This window comes from Mollisia scopiformis (genome assembly GCF_001500285.1).
Source record: "Mollisia scopiformis unplaced genomic scaffold LY89scaffold_12, whole genome shotgun sequence".
NCBI lineage: Eukaryota > Fungi > Ascomycota > Leotiomycetes > Helotiales > Mollisiaceae > Mollisia > Mollisia scopiformis.
In genome coordinates, this window is record NW_017263592.1 from 872,335 (window position 1) to 899,323 (window position 26,989).

General features: G+C 48.7%; 10 protein-coding genes across 10 annotated transcripts; 4 read left to right on the forward strand and 6 right to left on the reverse strand.

Moving 5' to 3' along the window:
* Window positions 1–459: 459 nt before the first annotated feature.
* LY89DRAFT_718712 (uncharacterized protein) lies at window positions 460–2,079 on the forward strand (the record flags this gene model as incomplete). The annotated part of the gene is made up of 4 exons (XM_018218436.1): window positions 460–733; window positions 871–986; window positions 1,038–1,122; window positions 1,170–2,079. The coding sequence occupies 4 exons, from the start codon at window positions 460–462 to the stop codon at window positions 2,060–2,062; spliced, it is 1,368 nt and encodes a 455-aa protein (XP_018071361.1). The 3' UTR covers window positions 2,063–2,079.
* A 130-nt stretch (window positions 2,080–2,209) lies between these two features.
* Window positions 2,210–3,919, reverse strand: LY89DRAFT_684995 (TPR-like protein). Its single transcript, XM_018214997.1, has one exon. The coding sequence runs from the start codon at window positions 3,855–3,857 to the stop codon at window positions 2,583–2,585; it is 1,275 nt and encodes a 424-aa protein (XP_018071362.1). The 5' UTR covers window positions 3,858–3,919; the 3' UTR covers window positions 2,210–2,582.
* Window positions 3,920–4,396: 477 nt separating this feature from the next.
* On the forward strand, window positions 4,397–5,181 carry LY89DRAFT_734002 (thioredoxin-like protein; the record flags this gene model as incomplete). Its single annotated transcript, XM_018219864.1, has 2 exons — window positions 4,397–4,888; window positions 4,957–5,181. The coding sequence occupies 2 exons, from the start codon at window positions 4,397–4,399 to the stop codon at window positions 5,179–5,181; spliced, it is 717 nt and encodes a 238-aa protein (XP_018071363.1).
* A 919-nt stretch (window positions 5,182–6,100) lies between these two features.
* LY89DRAFT_585852 (AMP-binding enzyme) lies at window positions 6,101–8,783 on the reverse strand (the record flags this gene model as incomplete). Its single annotated transcript, XM_018209345.1, has 8 exons — window positions 6,101–6,199; window positions 6,252–6,387; window positions 6,473–6,636; window positions 6,685–6,981; window positions 7,137–7,161; window positions 7,211–8,022; window positions 8,146–8,272; window positions 8,326–8,783. The coding sequence occupies 8 exons, from the start codon at window positions 8,781–8,783 to the stop codon at window positions 6,101–6,103; spliced, it is 2,118 nt and encodes a 705-aa protein (XP_018071364.1).
* Window positions 8,784–9,105: 322 nt separating this feature from the next.
* On the reverse strand, window positions 9,106–10,587 carry LY89DRAFT_69371 (uncharacterized protein). The gene has a single exon (XM_018216655.1). It carries the CDS (start codon window positions 10,392–10,394, stop codon window positions 9,264–9,266), a length of 1,131 nt encoding a protein of 376 aa, XP_018071365.1. The 5' UTR covers window positions 10,395–10,587; the 3' UTR covers window positions 9,106–9,263.
* A 31-nt stretch (window positions 10,588–10,618) lies between these two features.
* LY89DRAFT_718717 (S-adenosyl-L-methionine-dependent methyltransferase) lies at window positions 10,619–13,711 on the reverse strand. The gene is made up of 3 exons (XM_018218437.1): window positions 13,644–13,711; window positions 13,375–13,595; window positions 10,619–13,313 (listed from the first exon to the last, which is right to left on the reverse strand). Exons 1-3 carry the CDS (start codon window positions 13,662–13,664, stop codon window positions 10,661–10,663), a joined length of 2,895 nt encoding a protein of 964 aa, XP_018071366.1. The 5' UTR covers window positions 13,665–13,711; the 3' UTR covers window positions 10,619–10,660.
* Window positions 13,712–14,391: 680 nt separating this feature from the next.
* Window positions 14,392–15,304, reverse strand: LY89DRAFT_69867 (uncharacterized protein). The gene has a single exon (XM_018217000.1). The coding sequence runs from the start codon at window positions 15,209–15,211 to the stop codon at window positions 14,708–14,710; it is 504 nt and encodes a 167-aa protein (XP_018071367.1). The 5' UTR covers window positions 15,212–15,304; the 3' UTR covers window positions 14,392–14,707.
* A 1,059-nt stretch (window positions 15,305–16,363) lies between these two features.
* On the forward strand, window positions 16,364–18,294 carry LY89DRAFT_69881 (kinase-like protein). The gene is made up of 3 exons (XM_018217009.1): window positions 16,364–17,073; window positions 17,141–18,025; window positions 18,075–18,294. Exons 1-3 carry the CDS (start codon window positions 16,528–16,530, stop codon window positions 18,123–18,125), a joined length of 1,482 nt encoding a protein of 493 aa, XP_018071368.1. The 5' UTR covers window positions 16,364–16,527; the 3' UTR covers window positions 18,126–18,294.
* On the forward strand, window positions 17,978–22,522 carry LY89DRAFT_69875 (uncharacterized protein). Its single transcript, XM_018217005.1, has 7 exons — window positions 17,978–18,025; window positions 18,075–18,923; window positions 18,994–19,368; window positions 19,506–20,175; window positions 20,232–20,489; window positions 20,540–20,988; window positions 21,054–22,522. Exons 2-7 carry the CDS (start codon window positions 18,188–18,190, stop codon window positions 22,481–22,483), a joined length of 3,918 nt encoding a protein of 1,305 aa, XP_018071369.1. The 5' UTR covers window positions 17,978–18,025; window positions 18,075–18,187; the 3' UTR covers window positions 22,484–22,522.
* Window positions 22,523–22,553: 31 nt separating this feature from the next.
* LY89DRAFT_616746 (uncharacterized protein) lies at window positions 22,554–26,696 on the reverse strand. Its single transcript, XM_018210776.1, has 12 exons — window positions 25,895–26,696; window positions 25,231–25,844; window positions 25,067–25,180; window positions 24,937–25,006; window positions 24,756–24,885; window positions 24,672–24,702; window positions 24,428–24,615; window positions 23,506–24,370; window positions 23,264–23,449; window positions 23,051–23,201; window positions 22,888–22,986; window positions 22,554–22,830 (listed from the first exon to the last, which is right to left on the reverse strand). The coding sequence occupies exons 1-12, from the start codon at window positions 26,672–26,674 to the stop codon at window positions 22,807–22,809; spliced, it is 3,252 nt and encodes a 1,083-aa protein (XP_018071370.1). The 5' UTR covers window positions 26,675–26,696; the 3' UTR covers window positions 22,554–22,806.
* Window positions 26,697–26,989: the final 293 nt, after the last annotated feature.

A 26,989-nucleotide genomic window follows, 5' to 3' on the forward strand; every position in this document is an offset into this window, starting at 1 on the left:
GACCTAGAGTACGTTTTCCCTGGACGCTACGACTGCATCGTTGATTCCCACCCTCGACCCCACGAATGAGCGGTGGAGACGTGCAAACGGACCATCAATCTACCCCAGGTCGGTTCCTAGACATTGACAACAAAGAGAACTTCCACACCGAACTTGCTGATAGTGGCTGAAGACACGACTGGCAAAACTTAGACTGCAGGACGCTGCACCGCTAGCTGAGGTCGAAGGAGCACTGAATCTCAACCCCGTTATCCCACTCCTCATAAAGACCCACGAACGGACTTTTCCTGGAGCTCTGTTTGCCTTCCTCAATTCAGTGGTTCTCTTAAGCTGCTTACCAGTGCATTCGTTGCCTGGGCTGGCTGCTTTACGCCGTTGAAAATCTGTTCGTCATCGAAGGACGATATCTACCTTGCAGAATTAGAGGCCCACCCAATCGAACTTTCAGCTCTCACCGCTATGCTATCCGTAGCATCACTCCTCAACCCTGTCAAAACAGAACCACGAGGCACTCGACTGCCATCAAGTCCCTCATCGTCGCTGCGTACATCGTCTTCAATTCATGGTAGCCCTCAGCTAACGACTCAGTCTTCCTTCAAGAAGCAGAAGATGACTAAGGACGGGGCCATCTTTGCTAAGGGTAAGATTAAGGGCGAGGTCAATTTCCCTCCGTTTGAACGGTTGGATGAGGAAACCATGCGTGAGGTTCAGAAATTCCAAGTGTATCCGCTTGGTAAGATCCAAGAGTACTCTCGCCACATTCCTTATAACAGCGAGAAGAAAAGCTTCCTCGAGAAGACTGGTCGAGAAAGTTTCGAAGGTGACGAGCTGACTGGACGTCCTGTGACCCTTGCTAATCTCTGATTGCAGTCTTCCAATACGTCTTCAAGGTTCCCGGAGACGATAAGGAGTACACGGTGATGTGGGACTACAATATTGGACTCGTTCGCATTACCCCCTTCTTCAAATGTTGCAAGTATTCCAAGGTCAGCACACTTTTCGAACTAATTTCTAGATTTCCAGCTGACATCCCTCAGACTACGCCCGCCAAAATGCTCAACATGAATCCTGGACTGAAAGAAATCACCCACAGCATCACAGGAGGAGCTCTCGCAGCCCAAGGTAACTCTGGCGCTGACAATAGCGATATGAATTCTAACAACACTCAGGCTACTGGATGCCCTACGCCTGTGCGCTTGCAGTCTGTACAACCTTCTGCTCTCACATAGCAGGCGCCCTAATCCCCATCTTCGGCCCAACCTTCCCCTCGCAATGCGTCCCCCCCGAAGCCCCCGAACACGGCCGAATGATCATCGACCCGCAGACCGTCCTCGCCGCCACCGCCGAAGCCGAAGCCTACCGCATCCAATACAGCAGCAGCAGCTTCACGCCCAAGCGCGACAGCTACTCGCCCCAACACCCCATGATGCGAAACAACAATAACGACTCCATGCGCACCACGCCCCCGAACCTGGGTCGACGTCTACGGCTCAAGCGCGCATTTACGGGCGAGGTTCCCTACGGATTGAACACGGACACGGATCTCGACACGAATGGCAGCGAGGCGAGCAGTGGCGATGGGTACTACTGTTCGCCTGGAACGCCCGTGAGTGCGAACAGCCTCTCGCAACCGCACATCTGGCATGCGCACAACATGGTTTCGCACAGCGCGAACTCGTCTCTGAACGTCTCGCCGCCGTTCAAGACGCCGAATCCTATTCTGAGCGCTATTCCGCGATCTACGGGGCTGGCGGAGATGCATATGGGGAGTGTTTGGCGGGGAGTGGCGAAACGGAGGGTGGATGAGGTGGATGCGGATGATGAGTATGATGGCGAGGAGAGTGCTACGAGTGTCACGGATGATAAGGGGAGTGCTGACGAGAAGGGCAGTGATCGGGAGATGGAGGATGTCAGCAGCAATGGGGTTGGAGGTGCAGAGAAGAAGGCCGCTTGGCTTCTGATGAAGCTTAGTGTCAAAGATGGAGAGTGTGGCGTCGAAGCCGCAAAGGAAAAGGAGGACGAGGGTCCACGGATCAAGAGAAGACGAGCTACATCGATGTGAGCGTAGTTTGTCGTCACGAGGGAGGCATGGAGTTTGGGTATTAGGACGGGGTTTGTAAGGAGTTCATTGGTAAGGCTGGATGGAGTGGGGTGTTCAGGCTCACTGACGGCTGTTCACGAGGAGAATAATCTGCATGGAGGTATTTTAGGATGGGAGTTTGTGTCGGAAGCATCTATGTCCCCATACCAATTGGAATTTTGTAGCATATGTCTCAATGCGATGATTTTGTTGCGATCGCTACCATTTCCTACTTTGAGCCTCAATCCCTTCCCATTAGACTTGTCAGGTTTTCCCCACGCGGAAGGAAACGGCTGTCATATTTCCCACACAACGTGCTGCCAAACGTGACACAATTGTCTCTCCATTCCTCGGGGTCGCCGGTTTTTGTCACACCTATCATGTCCGTTGGGAATATTGAGCACAACGCGGAAGAAGATCCGAGCCGTCAGAATTTGGCGAACAAACGCTTCTGTCTTTCTCAGGAACCAACTCCCGGAACCATCCAGCCTATCGCTATGTCTCAACCAGTAGTTTTCTCCACAAGTTTCTTGCTCTTGAATTCCTGTACCCAGGCGTCGGAATTGGCTTTCGGTAGCACGAAGATCTTCACCACCTCGTCTACAACCTCGACGTTGCCAGACGTGAGAACCTTTAGCAACGATACTTTTCTCCCGACCTTGATCAACCCTCCAGTAACGGTCTCCATGTAACAATCCACTCCACTCGTGGTATACACGCCCTGTTTATCCCAGGGAAGCGGCAGAATGTAGCTCAGATGGTCCCCCACGGACTCCATCTCATTAAAAGCCTTGACGAAATCGCTCTCCAGATGCAGGGGATACAGCAGGACCGTCGGGAAGCTGACGCTCGACTGGGGATCTATCGGATTTGGGACGAGCTCGATCCTCGCGTCCTCCATCTCGGGAGGTTGACTCGTCTTCCTCGTCTTGATGCCCCTGGCCTTCAATGCAGCCGTGAGCGTAACTCCCTCTAGCCTCCTCCTATTCTCCCTCTCCAACTCCCGCTTCCGTCTCTTCTCGACCTCCTCATTTCGCTTGATGATCTCATTTGCGACCTCAAGCAAATCCCGATTCCCCGGGTCAACAGCCAAACCCCTCGCGCATGCGTCGTCCGCTTCGGCAATCTTGTCCAGCTGCAGTAACGCTTTCGAGCTCCTGTAAAACGCCTTGACGTTCTTCGAATTAATCCGTAGCGCGCTCCCGCAATCCTGCACGCAGCTCCGGTAATTCTTCAGCCTTAAATGACAAGCAGCTCTGTTGACCAGACACTGTTCCAGGATCCCGACTTCCTTCTTAATTTCCTCCTGGTCGTTCGCCTCCCCTTCCCCCTTCTGTCTCTTTCTAACTTCGAGAAGCAGAACTTGTATTCCCTTCCCGTAGAATTCCTTAGCGTCCTTCCATCCCTTCTCTTTGAAGCTCTCGTTGCCACGCTCCTTGAACCCTGCAGCTACCTCAAAGGGTGTACCTTCGTATGCCAACGCCTTCAAGGCTTCCAAGTCGTCATTTTCTTCTAATGAGGTCATGAACAAGGGTGTCTTGTTCAATTCAGCCAATATCTCTTCTCCGCTCTTATTCCGTAAAGCTGCCATGGCGGGAGGAAGGGCAGGACCCGTGCTGCCATCTTCGTTCGTGGTCTGAGTAGAGGAAGATGCAAACGCATTCATAGCCTGCGTGAGGAGGTCTGCCTGTGGCGGAGGAGGTTGCGAGGCATTTTGCTGAGCATCGGACACCTTGACAGTATCTGCAAACTCGTCTGAAAGCTCTTCTATCTTCATAACTGCTCGTGGTCGTAATTCGAAAGCTGTTTATTTTCAGTTCGTGATGCCAAAATTTTATTTTGGCGGGGTATATACGGCGGAGACTAGAGGGGTGGAGCGGATTCTTATCGCACCACTCGGCCCTCCGCTAAGTCTCGGGCTCGGTCTTGGCACGGAGATAAACGAAGTCCGGATGGATAAACCCCGCTTAGAAATCCAAGGAGGGGTTCATTCTCTTCGGGGCCGGTCTTGGATCACATCATTTGCTGCACTCCTTGCATGAAGTTATAATCCATGTACGATATCATGGATGATTGGCGATCATCTGAATGCCGTGGTTAAGAGTGCATACTGTCTCAAACTTAGCCATACTCTCGAGTCAAGTAAATATAGATATAAACATCTCCACCATCCTCAAATCGTCCCCCATCATTCTACATATCAACTATCATAAAGTGGATCGACACGTGATACAGACCACCTTATCAACCATCAAAGCAAGCTCTCTCCATCACAAACCAAACATAAACAACATCACCTCCAAAAGATACCTCACAATGGGTTCCACATCCCCCAGCATAATCCTCTACACCAACCACAACTGCCCCTGGGCCCACCGCGCGCACATCGCCCTCGCCGAACTCTCCCTCCCCTTCACCGAAGAAATCATCGACCTCTCCGTGCCCCGCACCGCCGAATACCTCAAAGTAAACCCGCGCGGCCTCGTCCCCTCCATCAACTACAACGGCGCCATCATCACCGAGTCAGCCATTGTGTCCCAATTCCTCGCCGACGCGCACCCTTCGCACCTGGTCAAGAAGAGCGACGAGGAAGGCGGCGCGCTGCAGCGTGCTCGAATCAGTTATTTCGTCGATGCGTATTTTAGCAAAGTGAATTCGAACTTCTACCCGATTTTGAAGGCGCAGTCGGAGCAAGAGAAGGAAGTCGAGGCGCAGAAATTCGTTGATGCCGTTGTTAAGGAACTCGAACCGCAGCTCCAGAACGCGGGACCGTTCTTCGGGGGCTCAAGCAAATTGACTTTGGCTGAAGTAAATCCCCCTCCCCTCCCTATCCCTATTTCCAACCCATTCCTCGAAACTAACCAGAAAAAATAAAGGTCCTAACAGGCTCATTCCTGCTCCGCGCCCTGACCATCCCCAAATACGAGCACCTGAACCTCTTCCCCAAGAGCTTCCTCCCGAATCTCGAGGCCAAGGCCCCGGCGTTCTGGAAGTGGGCCCATGCTGTGATTCAAGAGAAGAGCGTTAACCACATCTATGATGAGCAGGGAGTTGCGGAGAGGACGGCGGAGAGAGTTAAGAAGATGATTGCGTCTAAGTGAAGAGCCTTATTTGTTGAAGAAGGAGCTGATGTGATCTGATGCTTGGCAGGATTTGATGGTATCCAATGAATGCGATGGTTTTGGCAAAGATGTGTGCACTTGTGATGTGAAGATCTTCTGTTGAATTGAGCTTTGTGGTGTTCATCGTGTATGCCCTCAGAAGTTTTCTGCGCCTGCCTTGGGCCATTAAAAAGTTTCTTTGATAATTCAAGATGAAATGTCTCATTGTCCTTGCCGAGAAATTATAATTTCATCCTTTATTAGTTACTACTTGGTAACCAGTATCTGCGCGTTTTGCGCGTTTCGCGCAATGAGCGCTCTTGGCGGGATTTGCGCATTCTGCGGGATACGCGCATTTTGCGGGTAGGTCTAACTCGTCAAAGTATCACAAAATAACAATGAGGTGGGACTTTTAAGGCATCATTCCTAATGTCCTGAAGGCTAGCTTAGACTTCAGAGTCCATATCCTCTATGTTGGAGCTTCGGAGAGCCCGGGAACTTGGTGGATGACGTGTGTGAGTAGTACCTAGAAAATTGGTTGTTGATGTTAGAGTGCCTATTGAATATTGAATAAATCTTAGATACAAATCTTCGGCTGCTTGTCATGAAATGGAAGCTTCTACATCATCACTCCTGTACTCACTTCCTCAATTTGGATAAAACGCTCGGTACAGTGTCTTTGGACGCTGAGCCTTTGGTATAAGACATATTATGATTAGCGCTGAGAATTAACGCTGAGACTACAGTATCGCTATTCTTACAAGATGCTCTCCCACCGCAATGCTATTACTGACAACTCCATCTTCATGCCAATACTAACAACTTCGCCGCTGAAAGTGTAATAACAAGAAGGAAAACTTGAACTCCCACGATGCGACAAACCCCGACAATCATGCCCTTACCCATCTTGGATTTCAATTCAGTATGTATCCGCGCTTTGGTATACCTCACGGATTTCTTCCTCGAACATAGGATATATCTTTCTCCTTTGAAGCTTCTGAGCTGGAGTGAGGAGGCCCTGCAACTCGTCAGTATATTATTCTTCTCAGGTTGTTTTGACCCAGGCATACATTTTCGGTTGTCCATTCGTGTTCTGTGAGGATTGGCCATTTGATAATTTCTGAGCCTTCCAGCTTGCCTTTAAATCCTACCTCTCGCAACTGGTCGCGAACGAATTGTCTAATTTGTTTGTCTTTCAGCAACTCGCTACACATCAGAAAGCCCGTGTCAGCAGATATTCTTACAAAAGACTTGTGAACAGTAGCTAGTAACATGAGAAAGGTATACATACCTGTAACTCATGCCTGCAAGGATCGACGTCCTATGACAACTTCTTGCAAACTGTAGGATGACGTCCTTTCTCGGTACTACAATAGCTAGGATGGTTCTCTGCTCTCCTGAAACATATATACAGACATTCGAGACCACGCTCGATGTCCGATAGATCGATTCGAGCTGTCCCTGGGTCAGTTAATTTTATGAGATTGCTGTGTCATTTCTTACCTTCTCTAGAGCAATGTATTCTCCCAGACTTGTCTTGACAAGGTTCTTCTTTCGATCCAGCAATTTCAGATGGCCGTTGGCATCCCATGCCCCTATATCACCTGTCTTGAACCAACCATCGGGTCTCATCGCTTTTCGTGTCTCGCTCTCATTTTCATAGTAGCCATCCATTACGGCATCTCCTCGGATCCAAATCTCTCCAACGTTGTTTTTGGCAAAGTACTCTGCCTCCCTAAAATCAACGAGCTTGATCTCGATACACGCAGGAATGTCACCGAGAGTATTGTCAGTCCACTCCTGTTTGTCGCAAATAAGTAGTTAGCATATTTCTCGATAATGGTTCGAGAGGAGGTTTCGCAGTGTGAACGAGCCTGAAGAACAAGAAGTGACTGAAAGTAACATGGCTCGGAAATGGCAAGCCATGGAGAACAATCTCAGAAAGGTAGTCTTACAAGAGGATCTTGAAGAGCACCCATCCTATCAATGTCCATTAGTGGTGGAAATAATCTTGTGGACGATCACTTACGCAGTGGTTTCCGTCAGCCCATAACCGCTGATCATGGAGGCTACTGTATAGGAAAGAAATCTGCGGTCCTCTTTACTGAGCGGTCCGGCACCATTGAAACATGCCCGAAGTCTGCCACCAAACTGTTCTCTCACAGGTTTGAACACAAACTTGTCCAGTATTTTCGCCCCGGGTAGCCTTTTATCGCAGAGCCATGTTTTCCACTTGATAGCATGAGAGAACACCCACCGGGAGAGTCGTCCCTTTCTGTCCACAGTTTCTTGAATCCCCTTCTTGACTTGATCCCACACTGCAGGAACACCAACCATGATTGTTGGCCTTAACTCTCTGATATCTCCTTTGCAATTTCGCATTGACTTGTCCAGCATAGTTCGTGGACTACCGTAGCCCATTTTCATACCCCAGAAGAGGCACGCGTTCTCGAAAGCATATTCGAAACTGTGTGCTAGGGGCAAGTAGGAGAGAACGGAGTCTTCTGTCCCGACGTAGTCCTTAAAAATGGAATTAAGCCCTGCGATGGCTGCAACCACGTTCCTGTGCTTCAATGGCACACCCTTCGGCGTTCCTGTCGTACCAGACGTATACATAATGCAGCAAAGATCTTCAGGTAAGGGGGGAACGGGTGGCAATCCACCAACCTTGCCCAGCTCAAGGAAATCGCTGAAGCTCAAGATTGTCAGAGATGGATGCAGTGATTGGAGTCTATCAATATCCCCTTCTTTAGGATCATGATCGTCATTATATATGACGAGCTTGACATCTGTTGCTCGAACTAGAGGTTGTCCGAGCTTGGAAAGGAGATCCGAATCAACCTAGATAGCACGATGAGTGAGTATGATTCTTTTCTGACTTGATCTGGACATGAAGAGGGATCTTTAGACTCCGAGCTGACGTCTATAGTTCCAAAAAAGGAGCAAACAAGGCAAGCAACATACAAAGATGGCCTTCGCATGAGTCTGCACAAGAGAAGTCTCCAGTCCTGATTCACCCAAAGTGGCATAGGAAGTGACGATTGGCATGGATTGAGTTGTAGCGCCATGAGACATGGCGAGCCAACGCATACTGCAGAGCTCAAATCAGCTCTTCTTCGTAGACATTATGCCCGAAGTACTCACCTCGTAGCAGCAAAAACGTGCACCCGAGACCCAGGCTCCAACCCAGCATTTCTGAGCGACTGTCCGATTCTTATTGCAAGATTAAAGTAGTCTTGATAGGTGGTCCATTTGTATTCGCTCATCTCGTAGTATATCCACTGCTTGTTGTTCAGTTCTTTCCTACCATTCACTTCTCTCTCACTCTCAACTTTCAACTCCTTATGCGTCGAAAGCAAAGTTCTTGATCCTAGTGCAGCCGCTGACCCAAAAGTATCTCGAGCGTGTTGTAAGACATTGTACAGTGTAGCGATTTCTGGCCTGGGCCTGGATACAAGTCCGTCGATATATTTGGCATTGCGACGAGGAATGGTTTCTCCGTCTTTTTTGGCAACGCCAGGAACTTCGAGACTGAATGGAGGCTCATGAAACATGCCCGGTTGGACGATGGCCTTCTTCAAGTTCTTCTCGTGGGGAGCCATTGTTGGTCGTGATTCGGGAGATTCTGGGGCGAGCAGGGGTGTTGATTCAAGCGAAGTCGATGTATTGATAGTCGGAGTAGTAATGGATGTTGTTGGATATATGTGTTTTCGATTCCGGATTATCGTATGATTCTGAGATGCATCTGCAACTTCGGATTCGAATGAAGAAGCCATCGTTGTGGGGAGATTTGGAAAGTGCACCTTGGGAAAGTGGTGTGACTGGAAGGTGCGTTCGACCTCTGATGCTGTCACGTGAGCGATTGGCAAGGAACCTTTTGCAGGTTGTGACAGAGTAATTGCTTTCTGCGATGTTACAATATGGGAATCTTTCTTTTAAGAGAGGGAACTATTCGAAAAGTGTTGGGGCATTGATGACTGCTGGCATTGTTGGGTCATGAGGGCCTCGGCAGCGCAAACGAGGACGGAAAAGGGGGTCGGAAAACTGATATATGTCTCTTCTTTTAGTAGGCGACACCTCGGTCAAACATCCGCCGAGTAAGCAGGACATCCCAAGTTCTCACCCGTATCCACAACCATCCAAGCCCAAGCTCTTCCCGGCTCACCAAACAATAAGCCATAACGATGGTCATTCGCCTCGATGACGGAGCCATCCTTGATGCCTTGCTGAACTCGTTCCCAAGTAGCATAGCTCATAAAATGTTCCCTCTCATCCTTCTCGAACACTAGCATATTTCCCGAGATTCCATGACATAGACACGGCTCCTTGACCAGAAGACCCTTCTCCCAGACATTCTTCCGTCCCTTTTCGATAGCCATATCAAGTTTCTCCTTCAGACGCGGAAAACGATCTCTGATAGGAAGCAGCGAGACCAGCACTCCAGGACTTCCGTGGCACCATTGCACGTATCCTCCTTTGTCGCTTGACCCCATCATGATATACCAATTCCCATCTTCCTCCTGCTGATCCAACAACTCTTCCACCGAACTCTCAAGCTTCTCCTCAAAACCCAGATCGCAAAGCACAATCTGCAACACAATCCCAGCCAACCCGTGAGCCGCACCCAAAAACTCCGATCCTTTATGCCAAGTCCAAGGCCTCCTCGGAATGATATGTTCACACAACATCCTCATCACCTCATTTACCCTCTCCTTACTCTCAGGAACCCAGAACCTCACCGTCCTCAACAAAACCAGCGTCCCTGCCCTCCCATCGAATAGCTCATTTTCTCCCTCTCCAATAACTTCATGCATTTTCCTCACGCCCGCAAGCACTTCGTCCACAACCGACATATCCTTCGTGATAGCAGCTCTCACCGCCCGACTCGCCACATACTCATTCTTGAAACCCATCTTGATTCCCTCGGGAATCAAAGCAATTTGATCAGAGCCACAATCCAGATACTCTAAACACCATTCTTTCCCACTTTTTCCCTCGATGACCAAATCTGGATGTGTTTTGCTCAGCCAGAGAAAGACGTAAGCGATTGATGTGGGGCCGGTGAACAGCCCCTTATATTGGCCATTCCATGGATTTTGCGGTGGCGCACCTAGGATGATGGTTGTGAGCGAGTGGATAAGCTCTGATCGAGGATCGGAGACTTTGGCAAGTGTAGGTGAGTCGTTGGGAAAGTATCGAGGTTTGTCGGACATTTTGGCTGAATCTTGATGAAGACAGTTAGAGGTGAGGTTGAGGAGGTTCGCGCTAAATATGATATCAGCCCCACTGGGGTAGATCCGAGGGAAGTCATGCTATTGGTGAGCTCGTAACGTGGAATATAGATTGACTCTTAAGGAGATGGACCACTTGGTCGAAAGGTTTGAAGATAATAGATTTTTTCTGTTGACCTAAATGTGAGCTACCCAAATTGATATTGCGGAAGAGCTTTTGTATTATGCAAAGTGATCTATATGTATGTTTATACAGAATTACCTATCTGGCCTTCAACTCCACCAGTGCCATTCAATTGCTGCTCTGGACCACCGGTATCCTCGCCCTTGTTGATCTTATCAGCCTTGACATCCGTATGGCCACCTGTCTTAGGCTCCGCAACAATGCTAGAGTAAGGACCTGGTTTAACAATTCCATCCAATGGACGCTCGTTGACAGGCGCAGCTGACTCGATGGCCATGTTTGTATCGACTTTGATCTCCCCATTTTCGACTTTGAAGCCTGGCGCGACGTCCTGCATTGCTTCGTCTTCATCCTTTACTGCTAGCTCATCGTCCTCATCCTCCGATTTGACAACTGGTTTCTCTTCGTCTTCTTCCTTGACTTCTTCTCGTTTCTTTGATGCGCCTTGGTTGTTGACTAGAGGTGTGGTGTCGTTGAATAGTCGTAGTAACATAGCCGTGCGATCCTCCTTGGCGAGCATAAGGTTGAGCGAATGTAAACTTCGCCATAGTGGCAAGACTATGCGCTCATCGAATCCATCTTTCTCGTTGCTGGGCTCAACTCGGAGCACGCAGCATCCCATCCCAATATCTCGGACGCGCTCGCCGATCTCATCTAGGTCTTTCCAAGCCCCTTCAGAGAGTTTCGGGAACATCTCGATGAGAAGTTTCCTCAGGGTCGATCTCTTGTAGAGTCTCACTATTCGTTCTTCGCCAACATAGCCTTCCAGGATTGGCATGCCTTCTGACTGTATCCTCCATTTGCACACGCCTTCCTTCTGCACATCTTGCCTCATGAACATCTTAACACCTCCATGGATGAACTTAATACCCTTGCCCTCGTTCTCAGTCAAGATTTCTCGAATAAGAGTGGATGTGTAATAGATCGTCTTTGTTGGTTCACCCATGGCGTTTCGCACCATGAACCGATCTCGGGGGAAGCGCGGAGATAATTTATAGAACTCCTCGACAACCTTGACTTCTGGATGCTCCCCAGAGATATACTTAAACGGCTCCTCGAATTGCTGCCCAGCTCGGTTTCTGAGTGCAGGTCGCGCTTCTGCTTCAGCTCTAAAGTCGCCAGGTCTTTTCGTGAGGTCAAGCTGAGCACCTGGTGGTGGAGGTCGGCGAACTTCCACATTCTCGACTCCTGGCTCCAGGACATCGACCTCGTTCTTTGTCTTCAATTTTTTCGTTTGCATGACAGCGTCGACCTGAGCATCTTCTACTTCATCAACAGATCGTTTCCTCGCGTGTAGCGTAGAACTAGGCGTAGTATTTTCTTGGTTTTGTCGAGCTACAGGCGCAACCTCAGCATTCGAAGGCTCGGATGGTTGTATGAGAGCGTCAGCAGCCTCAATCTTCCGTAGAACACTGTCACCATTTTCAGGTGTTGCCCGAGACATGATCTCATCCACGATTGAGGTGATGGGTGCTTCTGTTTGTACATTCTTTGCTGGACTTTCAGGCTTGGCTCTGAACTCAGTAACTTTCTCCAAAATGGCAATGAAGAAACCACCGGTATCTTGAAGATGTGCGTATACTCTCATACAGTTCTCAAGTGGAACTTGGGATATTTCGGAACCGTCGATAGGGGGAAACATGCCTGGAACGAGCCTTTCGGTGTGGGGAGTGACACCATGCTCATCCTGGTATTTCTCGACATCTTTATGAGAGAACCACATAATGCCACCTTTGTCGATGACACTCCAGCTCTTGAGGCCCGGTCGTCTCTTCAAAAGAGGGAGTTTGTCGTCGCTTGGTAGCAACTTGACTTTGTCGAGACCACCACATCGTTCGATCGCAGAGGCTACGACAGCTTCATTTTCAACCGGATTCATGCTGCAAGTAGAATATACCACGCGCCCACCAGGCTTCAACATTTGCAAGGCTCGAACAAGAATCCGAACTTGAGTAACATAAAGGCCCAGAGCATTACCAGGGTTCCAATCCTGCCACAAATTGACGTTCTTTCTTGTCGTACCGTCACCCGAGCATGGCACATCTGCCAATATCCGATCGAACTTTAGGTATCGATTTACTGCAGGATTCTTTGCTGAAGGAGGAAGCTTAATGGATGGAAACATCGTAGCATCGTGGTTGGTAACGATAAGATTTGGTGAGGAGAGACGCTTCAGTTGATGGATCAACATGTGGCTTCGTTTATAGTCGGAATCGTTCGCAATGAGAAGTCCTGTGGCTCGTCCATTGTCCGTCCAATCATTACCAACATCAGCTTCATCCATGCTTACACTGAGGTCCGGGCTAACTTCACGGCCATCTTCCTTGGCGTGGCTTCTGAGAGATTGACGCATTCGAGCCTCTTCTCCCATATGGACCATCTCTAGCAATTGAGCAGCTTTGCTGCCAGGAGCCGCACACATGTCGAGGACAGTCATGCTTGGTTGGAGGTCCATAACCAACGGAGGGATCATGCTAACAACTTCTTGTCTGCTAATGTTTCCCACACTAGTTTCGGAGACGAGGTATTTCTGGAAGGCCGCAAAAGGAGGGAATCGACGAACAACATTTTTCGGGGTTGTCATCCACCAGGCAAGGTCGTCAGGGTACCATGGTACAACTTTAGGAGGCTCGACGAGTGTACCATCGTAGTGAGAGATTTTCGAGATTTCGGGGATATAACGGCTGATGAGGAGCTTCTGTACTGCAAGCGCATGACTGGAATTGTGGTCAGCATATGAGCAAAGATGTTAGAATTCAATAGCTGGACTCGGCATACCCTTTAGACCCCGCAAAACGAAAGCTGTTAGGCAATTCACGCTTCAATGCGTCCCAGAAATCATCCTTCTCCTCAACGGAAAGTCGCAAGACACTGTTATAATATTTCTCGAGTTTTTCGTTCTGCTTGGGGACTCTATCGAAGCTGACTCGATTATCCTCCCCACCTCGACGACTTCCCCCGCCACGCCCTCTTCCTCCACGACCTCCACCACGACCGCCCTACAGTAAGTTAGCAGGCGCACAGAACTTCAAGGTCGCAGGACGTACTCTTTTGTTCCCTCGGCCCATTTATTACGACTATGTTGTGGCCGTAGAGAAATTGTGGAAGAGAGCTATCTTCCTATCGATGATGTCTCAAGATCGCACAAAAATTAAGCTCGAAGCTCAAAAATCGACAGGGGTCTTTTCGCGCTAAAATTGATCCGGTGAAGAAACACGTGATCGGGTGTATTCAACTTCAAAACATCTTCTTCTTTTCTTGAAAAGGAAAATAAAATCCAGACAGGAATTAATCTTTCAGCCATATATATAACTGTGTGAAATGTGCCATTTCGAAGTTTTCTTTCGTTCCACCCAAAATCTTTTGAGGTTTCTGATCAGACATGATTTGAAACGCCAATCTCTACGTCGATATTCACAACGCTATTTTGAGAGTACCGGTTGGATATACGCAGCAGATGGCGGGAACGAGATGCCATGATAAGATTGAGATTAACACCGAAGAACGACAAACACTGAAGGACCATTGCATTTGTCACATGAAGATATTGGTTGTCCGCGAGTTATATTACAATTGGACACTCCATTACTCCTCCACAATATATTAGAATTGATTTTGTATATACAAGTGCAAGGCACAAAAATCGATCTTCTACTTGGGAATCTGGATTCTTGGACTCAAATACAACCTAGAAAATGCGAAATCTCTACTACCCGTCTTGTCAATTTTCCACCTCGCAAATGTCACCGTTCTCTTTCAGCTTGGGAAGTTTGGCAATAAGATATCATGTTGCGTTTGTACTCAGATGAGCAGCTGATGGCGCATTCTGGCTTTCAGAGGATGCAAGTGCAAGCCTCCTAACGAATCTCCAAGCTGGTCTATATTTTGATTTTCCCTCGCCCTTCTCTTCTCCCTCTTCCTTTCTGTTTTCTCCTTGTCTCGTCTGATCTTTTCTGCTTGTTCTTGCTCATTTGCGCTCAACGGCACCTGCATATTACCAATCCTTTCGAATTGCACGAGAAGACTCTCCTCGGCCTCTTTCAAAAGAGGATGATCAAGCGCATCGATCCTGGCGATAAGCAAGAGGCTGCAAACGTTAAAGTTCGCCTTGTTACCTGCGACGTAGAAACCATGTAGATTGCATGCATCCTAAGAGTTTGAGCATTTCCTCCAGTTTGATTCGATAAGATAGATCAAGTAGGTGTTGGGCGACTTTAAGTACGTCTAGGATGAACAGAGGCCGTAGTCGAATGCCAGCTATCTCAAGAAACGGGATAGTGTATCCTGCACCATAAACAACAAGAAGTATATCTCGTCCAGCGACTGCATCCCCGATCTCTTTATTGAGATCTTGAAAACTGACATGCTTCGATTGACCGAAACAGATAGCTTTGGAGGCTTCCTTGAAGTACTTCGGACTTCCAACGATGAATTGATATGTTCTAAGGAGATCTCCATCCGAAGTATTGCGTTGTAAATGTCGAGTGTCCAATATGGAGAGTGCTATTTGGAATTGCGTGGGAAGTTGTCCAAGGGAATTGTTTTCGCAATCAAGGCCGACTATCAGCAAATCTTTCACAGCAGACCCTGGCAGACTCTGTCCCAGATTCAGCATTTGTATGCACTCTTGAGCTTGAATTTCCCGTCCAAAAGAGAGGCCAAATATGTGACGGGCCACGAGTAGTTCTATTCGTAGCAGACCTTTGTGAGGTGGCGGGGTCGTTTGAAGGTGGTTGCCATGTTGTCAGCTGAATGAGACAAGTTATTTGAAGATTCGGAGCATGAAACCTGGCAAAGCTTAGTCATATACTTGTGGGAGCATCTAGGTTCGTCCCGTTCCGTCGGTACCATTCTAGATTCGGTGGCTCAAACACGTGACACTTTGAGAAGTGTCTGCATACTTTACGAATGAAACAGGACGGGAAACTATCTCCCTAGAGTATGAAGCCATTTTGGAAAGTTCATATGGAACTTCTATACCAGTCTACAGCCCTGCGCCATCGGAGTGAAGTTATGCGATTCTTCGTCACGTGTTGCTCCGATTTCACAAAGAACCTTGAAAGCATGATGCATATTTTGTAATTCATTGTCGCTTTGCTAGTTCACCTGAATTCTCTCATACTGCTATTAGAAGCGATTCGCGGTTTATGACGTCAAGTGTATAGTTAAAACGAACCTACTAAGTACCCCTAGACTCAGGATTTATTTTCCCTTTCGCTGGTTCCGTTTTAGTCTGCGGACGTGAGCAACTGCTGCTTTAACCTGAGCAGAGCTAGAGCCTGAGCAGAGCCTGAGCAGAGCCTGAGCCTGAGCAGAGCCTGAGCCTGAGCAGAGCCTGAGCCTGAGCAGAGCCTGAGCAAGCCGAAATATGCCGGAGTACGCCGTGAGTCCGCCACATCATAATGTGGAATTTATTTTGTGCCCCGGCTATAGTTTCCTGGCCGAACGAATTTGCCAAGGTCCGGTTCTGCTCCCGCGCAGCGTTTCTGCCCGAGCTGATTTTGGAGCATTCTTGTCAAACAGCACGTAATTAGTAATTCAGCCTCACAATTTGCCGGTGTAATCTCGACAGACGAAACGCCATCCCTTTCCAAGTTCAACATCCAGCTGGGTAGTTCACCCTTTAAGACCCTGATCTCGACTAAGCCCCAGCACCCCTAGCAGATCTTCTTTAGTCGCCGATAAGAGAACATTGAACACTTGGAGGAATGAACTTCAAGTTCACTTGCTACTAACCACACTCGAGACCTCGTCGAGTTTTAGAATCAAAGGCTAGGAAAGGCTGGGACAAACACCTTTCAAAGAAGTGACGTAGGGCTACCACGAGACTAAGGTGGACTTCATTCATTCTCACTAAGAACTTCTGATTCCTTGCCTAGCTCTATAAACCCGATCTTCTGTTGTCGCTTCTACTCTCGAATCGCAAGCATCATGCCGCCGAGCCTTTCTGGCGCACTGGGATATATTGGCTTTTTGAGGGAGCAGATACAGGATAGCCTGGTCACCTCAATCTCCGAGCGCCTTTTCCTGCCCACCGACAAGCTTCACAAGATATTCACTCTCGCGACGATCAAAGCCGCCGTCGAAGAACTGATTTGCGGTCCAGATGATCGCATTAAGCTGGCGGACACGATACACGACGAAGGCCAGAGGCTGTTTGCCATGCTCATTTACAATGGTTGGCAAGATCTCATCATTAATTTCCGCAAACATGGTGCTCTCGACAGTCGACTCCCGCTGAGTGAAGATGATGCGGTGAAAATTGCGGGTCACTCCATCGGCCGCCGGCTCGCCCAAGAGGTTCAATGGGTGTTTTATCCTTACACCTTCCCAGAGAGTATGTGGAAGTGTTATCGTGAGGTGGAAAGGAAAATAATTCTTCCCTTCACTGCCGAAGAGCAGCTCGGTACTGGGGCATTTAGTGATGTAAACAAGATGAATATCTCGCCGTCTCAACAGAATTTTGTTGACAAAGGAGTGAGTGCTTCCAAATTGACCCTATTGACTGGTATGGAAACCCCCACACTGACGCCATGCTTTCCAGGTGGAAAAGGTGCAAGTGGTGCGGAAACAACTCAAAGTCAAAGGTATGACGGAGGAGTTCAAGAGGGAAGACAGCTGTTTGCGACTTTTGAACCAGCTGCAACATCCCAACATCATTCCTCTATGGGGCTCTTACACGTACCGTGGGAAACAGAACTTCCTCTTCCCATATGTAGACATGGATCTCGGCAAATTCTTGATGGCTAAAACCCGCTACCGAGATTTTCAATGGGACTTCACTTTCTACTCTGCCCTCACAGGACTGGCGTCAGCGCTGTCGAAGACACATCGCCTTCATCTCGACCAAGTCAATCACGACGTTGACTTCGAGGCCATCGGCTACCATCATGATCTCCGGCCTCCCAATGTCCTGGTTTCTCCCGATACCTTCATCCTAGCTGACTTCGGGCTGGGCCACCTAAAGTCGGCGGAGGCCCTGTCGCATACGCCGTACAAGTCGATCAGTGGGGATTATATTGCCCCCGAGTGCACTGACATGGGTGAGAACCCGCAAACCGTCAATCGAGCCATCGATGTCTGGGCTTTTGGTTGTCTTATCGCCGAGGTTGTCACCTACATGCTGAAAGGGGCAGATGGTGTCGAGGAGTTCCGCACGAAGCGACTCACACCAGGGCGGCTTCCTCAGTGGAAAGACGCTGGCTTCTATCAACCTCATGGCGACGTCAAGCAAGAAGTGTTTGACTGGATGGAGGCGCTGAAACACGATAACCCCCACCCAGACTTGGTTCTCCAGCTTGTTGAGCTATCTCTTCACGCTCTTCGAGCTGACCCGCGAAGTCGGCCTGACGTGAACAACATGCATCACCGCTTGGCAGTTTTGAGTCTGCAAAAACACTTCCAATCTGTTCAAGACATGTTCTGTAAGGTCTGCGGGAGCAGAGAAATATCTGCACCCCTTGCTGAGCACCACCTAGAAAGTCTTCGATTCGCGCAGGAACGGTTCAAAGTATGGGGCCACGCTTTGAGCTTGTTTGACAAAAGTGTTTCCAGCTACGCCTGTGTGCAATCAGAGGGTTCGGTCAAAATTATGAAGAAGATAATCCATGCATTAAGAGAAGAACCAGAGAGGCGGCCCCCGGGAGATAGATCTGCTATGTTTTCCCTTGAACGCGTGATAGTCCAAAGTGTCGAGGACCTGTGGACATTGTTGCCAGAAAATCTCCTTCAATCGGCCGAGAATCAATGGCAAGAGGCACTTCCTAGAAGTGAAGTTGTTGAAAAGATGCATTGTTCACGTTATGTAACTCTCGGCGAGTTAATCTTACCATCTGCTAGTATGGCTACTCCCATCAATGCCCTCCAATGCGAGTTCGAAGAAACGGCACGAGTGTTCAAGGACAGCCTTCCCGATTCTATACCCTTGGACGAGATCCTCAAAGTAACTTCCAGCAACGATGTTTACGACATCACAGACAAAATCCAGCAGACAGGCGGTGGGCTTCGGAACCTACCGAAAATGCGGCTATATCTGGAGCGCTTGAAGGGGTATACTGGCGTTATTAATGATATTATTGATGGAAGTCGTGATGTTCTGGCACTCCTCTGGGGACCGATCGCACTTCTTTTGCAGTGGTCAAGAACGCCGAGCACGGCCTACGACTCAATCATAAATGTCGCGGCCGAGATAGGGCAAGCACTGCCCGATTTTCAAGCCTCGGCAGCAATATTCGACCAAAACATGGAGGCCAAAGAGATTCTGATGCTGTTTTTTAAGGACATTCTCAACTTCTATCGTGAAGCCTTGGAGCCTTTCAGTCGCCCGAGTAAGTACCATCGCAAAATGTGCCTTTTGCCATAATTTACCTAGCTATCTATTGTTGACCATTACCATAGGCTGGATGCATGTCTTTGATCGCATGTGGCCGAAGCATAACGCGCATATCTTGGAAGTTGCACGTCATATTGGGCGACTCACTCGACTGATGAGGACAGAGATACGCCTAGAGCACATCAAACAAGAATACGAGTTTCGAAAGGATGCATTGGAGGGTTTCAAAGCGCAGAAGAGGGAGGCTCGTCGGCAAGAATTCCACCGCATCATGACATTTCTTAGTCCGTGTAGATATGATGACACCCTACATCGCCTTCGCGACCGTCGCTGTGAGAAAACTGGAGGTTGGCTCTTTATGGACGAGACTTTCACGAAATGGCTCAACAATTCGCAGGAGGAGAACCGAATCCTGTGGTTGAAAGGGATCCCAGGGGCAGGTAGGCATATATCTTTTTAGCGCTGTTTCCAGTCCCGTGAACGGTTCAAATGTTCCAATAATTTCTTTGGAACAAGCTTGAAAATTGCACGGCACCTTGGTCAAAACCATGTCTAACGTTGGGTCATTCAAACACAGGCAAGACAGTTCTCTCTAGTGCAATTGTCGACAAGTTGAGATGTACCCAAGGGACCACGACAGCTTTTGCATTCCTGACTTACCAGGAAGCCAAAACTTCAGCGTTGTCGATAACCCACTCTCTTATCTTTCAGCTGGCTGGAAGAGATGAAGACCTCATGGCTATTATTTGCGACTCGATGGTGGATGACCTTAAGAACGATCTCACCGCCGCAATCAACCTTCTGTCCCCTCTTATTCAATATGTTGGCTCCGTCTATCTCGTTATTGACGGTATTGACGAGATTAGTGAAACAGAGCGTAGGAGACTTGTTATAGAACTTCTTAGGCTGGCCAAGATATGCGAAAGGCTGAGGATCATCCTTAGTAGCCGGTCCGAAGCCGATATAATGCGACTGCTGGATGAGACAGCAGTCGTGATCCCGGTTCATGACCATAATGAAGAAAGCATCAAAGACTACATTCACGAACGTAGTCAATATATCTTCCATACTCGCAAAATTTTCCCAAAGGCACAAGTCGAGATCAGGAAGCTGTTGGTGCCGTTAGCAAATCGTGCAAAAGGCATGTTCCTCTATGCTCGGCTCATTATGGACACGATCGCAACTATGCACGACATGTCAGAAATACTGAAAGAGTTGGCGGTTCTCCCAGAGAGTCTTGATCATGCGTAGGAGTGCCCCAAAACTCAAGAGGATGGACTGCAACTGACCAACTATCATGTAGTTACCATCGTATAATTGTACGCTTGGGAGACCACAAGGACAAGCGCAAGTCAGAGCAGGCTCGGAGACTCTTGGGATGGGTTGCCTGTACTTCGACGCCACTTACTATCGAGGACGCACAACAAGCCTTAGTTGTAAGGCCTGGCAACCGGGATCAGGTCTTCGATATAGTCGCAAAGCTCGATGTTATCGAGGTCCTTGGTCCAATCGTTGAGACTGTGGACACTTACATACGCTTTGTTCACTTCACGGCAAAAGAGTAACTAGTGTATGCTGGAACCTATCGATCTACTGCTAACTGTCTTGCAGATATATCTCCAGCCCTCATCTTGGAGCACAGCTGATTGACATGAACCAAGCCACCCTGGATTTGGCTATGCGCTGCATCGAATATATATGCCAGCGCCATCATGATCCCGGTTTGACAGCTAAGGAGCGCTCCGAGAACGTCTCTACGGGTCAATACAGCTTCCACGCGTTTTCAACACGAATGTGGTTCGATCTGGTCTGTCAGTATCTTCGGTCCATCAAGTCAGCGAGTCCGTCAGCCAATCTAATTGATGTCATTCAAATGCTGTGGGAGGCTAGGAAGATACAAGACTTTGATAGCACTGTCAGGGGTGGAAGTGAGGATGAGAGTGACAATGAAGCTACTTTGGGAACGCTGGATGTAAAACATCCTCTCCTACATCAGCTGCTCTGCAGAACCTCACGGTTTCGCAACTCGTCTTTCCAATTCACCGGCAAGACAAACAGAGGTGCGACAACACCCTTCATGCCTATGAACCCCTTAGGAGTTGAATGGTCAAGCTGATATTCCCAGACTCTCAGAAGGAAAAACGTGATCCCCTTACGATATCAGCCACATCTCAACGCATCCGTCAAGCCCTAGACGACGCGCTCTGTAATTCCCCAACGGGCTGGCTCATTTCCGGTGAACCCGGATGCCATGAGAATTGCGCCTATATCCTACAGTACTACGGACCACGACCATTTAAATGCCGATTCCCACAGTGTGAATTTTGGCAACACGGCTTCCAAAAGCGTGTCTCCAGAAACCGGCATGAGCATTCGCATGATAATCCTTTGACATGCCCTGTTCCCGGCTGCGAATCTGGACTGATTGGCTTTTTGTCCGAGAGAATGCTGCAAAGTCATTTCAAGCAAGCGCATCAAAGCGATCCGCCACAAGTCAGCTTTGACGGCCAGGATCTCGCTCAGGACGGAGTTGAGGCTCTGCTCTCTGACTTGGTCCAAGAAGACCAAGTGGGAGTTGTCCAGAAAGTCCTGTCGACTTTCCCAAACGCCCTCCAGGTCAATGACAGTCGACATAAGCTCCGAATGCTCGCCGCCTTCGCAGCTTCGGATGCCATGCTCGAGCTGTTGGAAGAGCCGGCTGATTACGATGAGGCCAAGCTAGTATCCGAGGCTTGGGCAGACTGTATCGCAGAGTCAATAAAGGGTCGCAATGGGAGTACTCTGAGATATCTTCTGTCTCGAGCTAAACCTTTTTTTGACAGCAAGTTAAAAATTGCTTACGGATCCGCAGATTTCTTCCGTGTACCAGAAGGGAAGGACCACTCTCGCCGGGTCCTGCTCATTTCTCAACTTGTATCGAATGATTGGCTTGAAGGGATGAAAATATGCGCCAAGTGGCTTCGAAGCGGACTGAATATCTTTCCCAGTCGGGGTCCAAATTTGACCCTGATAAAAAGGTTGTTGGGGGGCAACAAAACAATTCTGGCAGCTGCGTCACACTCGCTGGGGGACCAGCAGCTGCTCTGTCTGTGGAGGGACTCTGGGATCGTCGCCATTTTGGATCAAAAGTGGGCCAGCCAAACTCTGAGAAGTGTAGCAGAGTTCGGCTGTTCAATCACTCTGGCAACGTATCTGCTTGGGCATGGCGCCAATATCAATGCCCGTCCAGGTAGCACGCGGAAAACTGCACTTCACTGCGCGGCATGCAACACATCTGCCGAGGGAGCTGAAATGATCAGATTTCTCCTCCTAAATGGTGCTGACCCAGAAGCAGACCAGAAGACAGCCGACTCCGCAGGGAAACGCCGAGGAAAGAAGATACGGGATGAAGAGGGCGCAAATGGCATTCATCGATGGCTGGGGAAGACCTGGGATGAGCTTATCGAAGAGACCAAGCGAATCCGGCATGACAGGGAGGCTGGAAAGGAATTGATATCTACAATTGGCGAGGGGAAGGAAATTGGCTGTTCAGACCGAGAGCATATAGCTAAATAACTCAAGGTAGTTGATTCTTTTATATGAATCATTCCACACACATCGATCATGGCAGATCTCCACAATATTTCGTGCAGCTTTTCTTCTTTTTTCTCTAAATCCCCTCCCCCTGACTGAAAAGTTTCATGGTATTACTCCTGTCTGAAATGCCTTATTCCAGTTTTTCAATAGGAAAGACCTTGGTAGAGTTTAGCTAAGTACTAGCTACGATGAAGAATCTATATATGCAGTTGGCAGCATAACCGCAATTTACATATACACTAAGGTCTGTAGCAAGCCGGCTGATGCAAGCGGTGGATTTAACGAGTGGGTCGCCGACTTATCTATGCTAGCATCTCTTTCATTCTCTATAATCTGTCAGTAAAGAAGCCCCTTAAGAAGCAGTGATCACGATTGGACATTACCTTCCATCTTTCGGATTCTAAATCGGCCCCTGTTACTCCCTTCATATTTATAGCCTGATTGATGATTTGCATCTTTTCCTGCTGCACCTGCTGGACATACTAAATGGGACAATGAGTATTGATATGAGAGTAATTGGACAGTAGTCCAGAAAAGTCTACTTACTGTTTCGACAGAGTTGGGAACGATATATCGGATGATTGTAACTTCTTGCGTCTGCCCTATGCGATATACTCGATCAACGGCTTGTGCCTCTACCATTGGGTTCCACTGAGGTTCTATCAGATGCACAATACTGGCCGCTGTAAGATTAACCCTAAACAAAGGCACAGTTAGTTGAATAAAGTTCGACAACCCATAACAGGTTAAAATTGGTACCCTTCTGCGGAACTGCCGATACTAGCTAGCATCACTGTGCAGTCGGGACTGTCATTGAATTCCTGCACGGCTTTTCGCCGTCCTTCGAGGCTGGTATGTCCATCGATACGTCGGACGCCAAACCGCGCCTCATAGAGCGCTTTCTCAATCAGATCAAGCATTTTGACCCAACAACTGAATACCACGCTGCATTTAGTCAGCTAGATATTATCTTCTCCAGCAATGAGGGTATTGTGACATGCCTTTTTCTTGGTCTGTGGTTAGCCCCTGCTGCACTTCGCTCCTGTTCTAGGTTCCCCAACAATGCCAGTACTTTGGCTGAGGGTCGATGACATAATTTGGCTGAACCAGAGCTGGTTGATTGGGAAGCTGACAAGCCTTTTCTGCCCAGGAAATCGGCTTGCAGGTTCGTGTTTGACGATCCTTGCTCTGAAATTGCACAATTGACGCATATGGAATCTTGGCCATCTGCCGGAGCGACACTGCCGTCAAGCTCCCCCTCGCAGACGGAGCACCTAACATGGTAGACTTGTTGCATTTCAGAAGCAAAAGAAGCAATGGAAACAATGGAGCTTTCCTCCATTCTTCTTTTTATTGCTTCGGGTAGAAGCTGCTTTCCGTGGTCGCAGATAAGTCGCAGGGAGTTGATAAGGAGTAATATGTTCTTTTCCTTGCCTTTGGGGATGGAGTCTTTTTCTGGCTGCTTCTCCGCACACGTAGCTATTTCTGCATTATACTTCCTAACAGTATCATACAACACCTGATCATCCCAATGGAGGTGAACTTCGTGAATTCTTTCAGAACGTGGAGGAAGTTTTAGCTGGTCGGAGGACAAGGTTTTCTGCTTCGTTCTCCGAAGACAGGTTGCCCGAATAAGGCCCTGCAAGCGTTCAACGCCTAGCTTGTGCTCCTCTTCCACGGGTTTAACGATCCAATACATGAAGTTGGACCTTTCTACAAACGGAAAGACGCGTATAAAACTGAGCAAGGCGCCGTAGTCGTCAAGGGAGTTGTGGATTGGTGTTCCTGTCAAACACCATCGATACCGGGATGTGAGCTCACAAACAGACTGAAAAGCCTGTTTTGAACGGTTTCGAATGTGGTGAGCTGCAGTGAGATTAGTAAGGATAAGAAAGGTCCTGCTATGCACCAGAGTTTGTTTACCTTCATCCAAGACAACCCGAAGCCAGTTCCAGGAATAGAGGGGACTCGTTCTCTTTGACGCTGCCCACTCGGAACGAAGTGTTTCATATGTCGTGATGACAATGTCCGCGTCCCGGAACTGGTTGGCATGACTTTCTCGACCGGAGCCGTGATATATGTATACTCGTATTTGTTCTTTGTGGATGTGTCTAAATGCCACCACGTTATTAGTCCTCGTGCCATATGACTTCAAAGTAGTGCTTACTCTGAGATCTGGTCCACCCAGCCGTATATAGCTATCCTTCTCGTTAGTGACTTATAGGTATCTTGTCTCTTAGCTCGGACTCACTGGACTTTGGTGCAATAATAAGCGTGCCCTGATACATTGCGTTCTTAGAATGACTAATGGTTGTAGAATCAAAGTCTACAGAGGAACAGATCAGCGCCAACACGCTCAATGTCTTCCCAAGGCCCATATCCTTGATAGAGACTGTCAGTATCCCCACTGTACAGGTATAGGGGGAACCTACATCAGCAAGTATTCCTCCCATAGCTGGGATAGGCCTAGGCTCAAGGGACCTCGTAACGGTATGGCGATAACTAAAATTTAAGGTAAGATACTAAATCATACTGCTAGTACGGTTCCTTGAAATTACTTACTACATGATCTTGCTGTTCTCGCTAAGTTCCTTTCTCCAAAGCGACGGGAACATCGGCTGCTCAACATAGCCACTCTCCTTCTCCAGCATCATAGCTAGCGCTGTGATTTGATGACTGATTCAAAATATTAGTCATCGTTCACAATGGGTCGTACTGTCTCGTACCTCATGAGTGGTGAGCGAAGCCGCGGACTCAGTGACATGTTCGGTGCAGTCACTGTCCCCCAATCCGCTCCCGCGGTTTCGAAAATTTTTAGAAAGCGACTCTTGCTTATTTCATTCCCTGGTTCAGTCTGGGCGGAACTATGGTCTACGATGTCTAGATGCAAATGCTCGAGTTCTGGCATTTCTGCGCCGGGACGAAGAAGGTAATGGGGATTGTCATATTGGACTTCGGATATGATTTCAGTGGCATAAGGATGCTGCAGAAAGAAGCCGGCGTCTGAAAGAAGGCTCCCCATGGCCACCTTGTCATCCCGAAGACCGTACAGGATGATGCGTATACTGTACTCTCGGGCTGCTGTCGCAGGGGCAAATTTCTTCATCTTTGGCTTGCCTGATTCTCTGATGCCCTTGATCTCGGAGATGCGAACCGTGGCATCCAGTTTGAGGCGAAGCTGCCGAAGTGCGTTGACGAGCCCAGAGTTACTTAGAATACCGACGTGTGCACCAGAGTTCTGACTCTGAAGCATGAAGATTCCTCCGAATGGTTTCAGATTCACAGGCACAGAATGAGTCCCATTCTCCAGCGCAAAGGAAGAGGTGAGTTCTGTTATTACCTAGCGGCCTGTCAGAAGACCGCGAGGATAGCAGGGTAGACGTGACTTACAACTCCAAAACAAGTATCATAGTCGCAGCAGACATCCATGGACTCAGCCGAGAGTAACGCAGTTGGAATCTGTGAGAACGGTTGATTGACTGGGGACTCACTGAATACCAGCTGGCCATTTCGTGATACATCGACTCTGGAGAGCACATCCGGGGTGTGTGTGTGTCCTTGCGAGTAACTTCCACTTAAACCCTCCAGGCCACTGAAGCCTATGAGAGGTAGTGTTTCCTCAAAAGGTCTACTTGTAGTCGAAATGCCGTGCATAGTGTTACCCATAGAGATATCGAGTCGGTCTGATGATCGAAGGAAGGAATTGATAGGGGTTAGCTGGTTTGGCAAATTTCCAGGCCATGGCTCGGCGATCGACGGTAATTCCAAGTGTGACCGGTCAAGGAGCTCAGACACCCCTAAATTCGAGGTTGGGAGCCCTCCACCGGTGCACGGTACGGAGTCGTAGGTATTTGCCAGCATGTGCTGTCCCCTTTCCATTGAATGGAACGATACGTTTGAAACTTCGCCGCTAGTGAAGTTGTCGAACTGGCTTCCAGAGCCATTATTAAACTCATTTTCATATTCGTGATAGAGATCTTGTGATGGGAAAGAGAAATCATCGTAAGAAGCGAATGGCAACTCATTGTTGAGAATGTTGTGGTCTGGGCCGTTGATATAAGGCTGTGTACGGGATTTTTTGACTTCTCGATCTTCGTCAGCCGGAGAGGGGCTAGGTCGCTTGCTGCCCACAGGTGTTTGCAAATGCTGAAGCCAATCGTCGTGATTCATGGTGGGTTTGAGTAAGAGATTCTCCCGGGGATATTATATATACGGCCAGCGCACCTTGACCAGACCGCCAGGCATTTCCGGGTAGCTGGCGCTGCTTTAGAAGGGTCAGGTCATTTGCTGCAGAACTCCCCAAAGGCGGCGACAATGTCTGCATCTCTCTCGGGCGCTGTGGGCCTCCAGGCAGCAGCCACGCACGGCCTTGAGAGGCGCTCTGGTAGGCGTTCCTGGTGAACCTCGCCTCACTCATCACCTGCTCCCTCTGCTCCCTCTACTCCCTCACCTCCACTGTATTTTGTGTGCTGCAGTACTTTGCCT

What these genes read in the sequence shown, in the direction of transcription:
- LY89DRAFT_616746 (XM_018210776.1), bottom strand. Translation starts at nt 26,674, where the DNA reads ATGAATCACGACGATTGGCTTCAGCATTTGCAAACACCTGTGGGCAGC. An exon ending in CTTCGCTCACCACTCATGAG is followed by an intron (nt 25,181 to 25,230) that starts GTACGAGACAGT and finishes ATTTTGAATCAG; the next exon opens with TCATCAAATCACAGCGCTAG. An exon ending in TAGAATCCGAAAGATGGAAG is followed by an intron (nt 22,831 to 22,887) that starts GTAATGTCCAAT and finishes GACAGATTATAG; the next exon opens with AGAATGAAAGAGATGCTAGC.
- LY89DRAFT_69875 (XM_018217005.1), top strand. Translation starts at nt 18,188, where the DNA reads ATGAAGAAGATAATCCATGCATTAAGAGAAGAACCAGAGAGGCGGCCC. An exon ending in GGAGCCTTTCAGTCGCCCGA is followed by an intron (nt 18,924 to 18,993) that starts GTAAGTACCATC and finishes CCATTACCATAG; the next exon opens with GCTGGATGCATGTCTTTGAT. An exon ending in CACCGGCAAGACAAACAGAG is followed by an intron (nt 20,989 to 21,053) that starts GTGCGACAACAC and finishes TGATATTCCCAG; the next exon opens with ACTCTCAGAAGGAAAAACGT.
- LY89DRAFT_69867 (XM_018217000.1), bottom strand. Translation starts at nt 15,211, where the DNA reads ATGCTGAATCTGGGACAGAGTCTGCCAGGGTCTGCTGTGAAAGATTTG.
- LY89DRAFT_69371 (XM_018216655.1), bottom strand. Translation starts at nt 10,394, where the DNA reads ATGTCCGACAAACCTCGATACTTTCCCAACGACTCACCTACACTTGCC.
- LY89DRAFT_69881 (XM_018217009.1), top strand. Translation starts at nt 16,528, where the DNA reads ATGCCGCCGAGCCTTTCTGGCGCACTGGGATATATTGGCTTTTTGAGG. An exon ending in AGAATTTTGTTGACAAAGGA is followed by an intron (nt 17,074 to 17,140) that starts GTGAGTGCTTCC and finishes CATGCTTTCCAG; the next exon opens with GTGGAAAAGGTGCAAGTGGT. An exon ending in TTCAAGACATGTTCTGTAAG is followed by an intron (nt 18,026 to 18,074) that starts GTCTGCGGGAGC and finishes AGCACCACCTAG; the next exon opens with AAAGTCTTCGATTCGCGCAG.
- LY89DRAFT_718717 (XM_018218437.1), bottom strand. Translation starts at nt 13,664, where the DNA reads ATGGGCCGAGGGAACAAAAGA. An exon ending in TGGGCCGAGGGAACAAAAGA is followed by an intron (nt 13,596 to 13,643) that starts GTACGTCCTGCG and finishes AACTTACTGTAG; the next exon opens with GGCGGTCGTGGTGGAGGTCG. An exon ending in CGTTTTGCGGGGTCTAAAGG is followed by an intron (nt 13,314 to 13,374) that starts GTATGCCGAGTC and finishes CCACAATTCCAG; the next exon opens with TCATGCGCTTGCAGTACAGA.
- LY89DRAFT_684995 (XM_018214997.1), bottom strand. Translation starts at nt 3,857, where the DNA reads ATGAAGATAGAAGAGCTTTCAGACGAGTTTGCAGATACTGTCAAGGTG.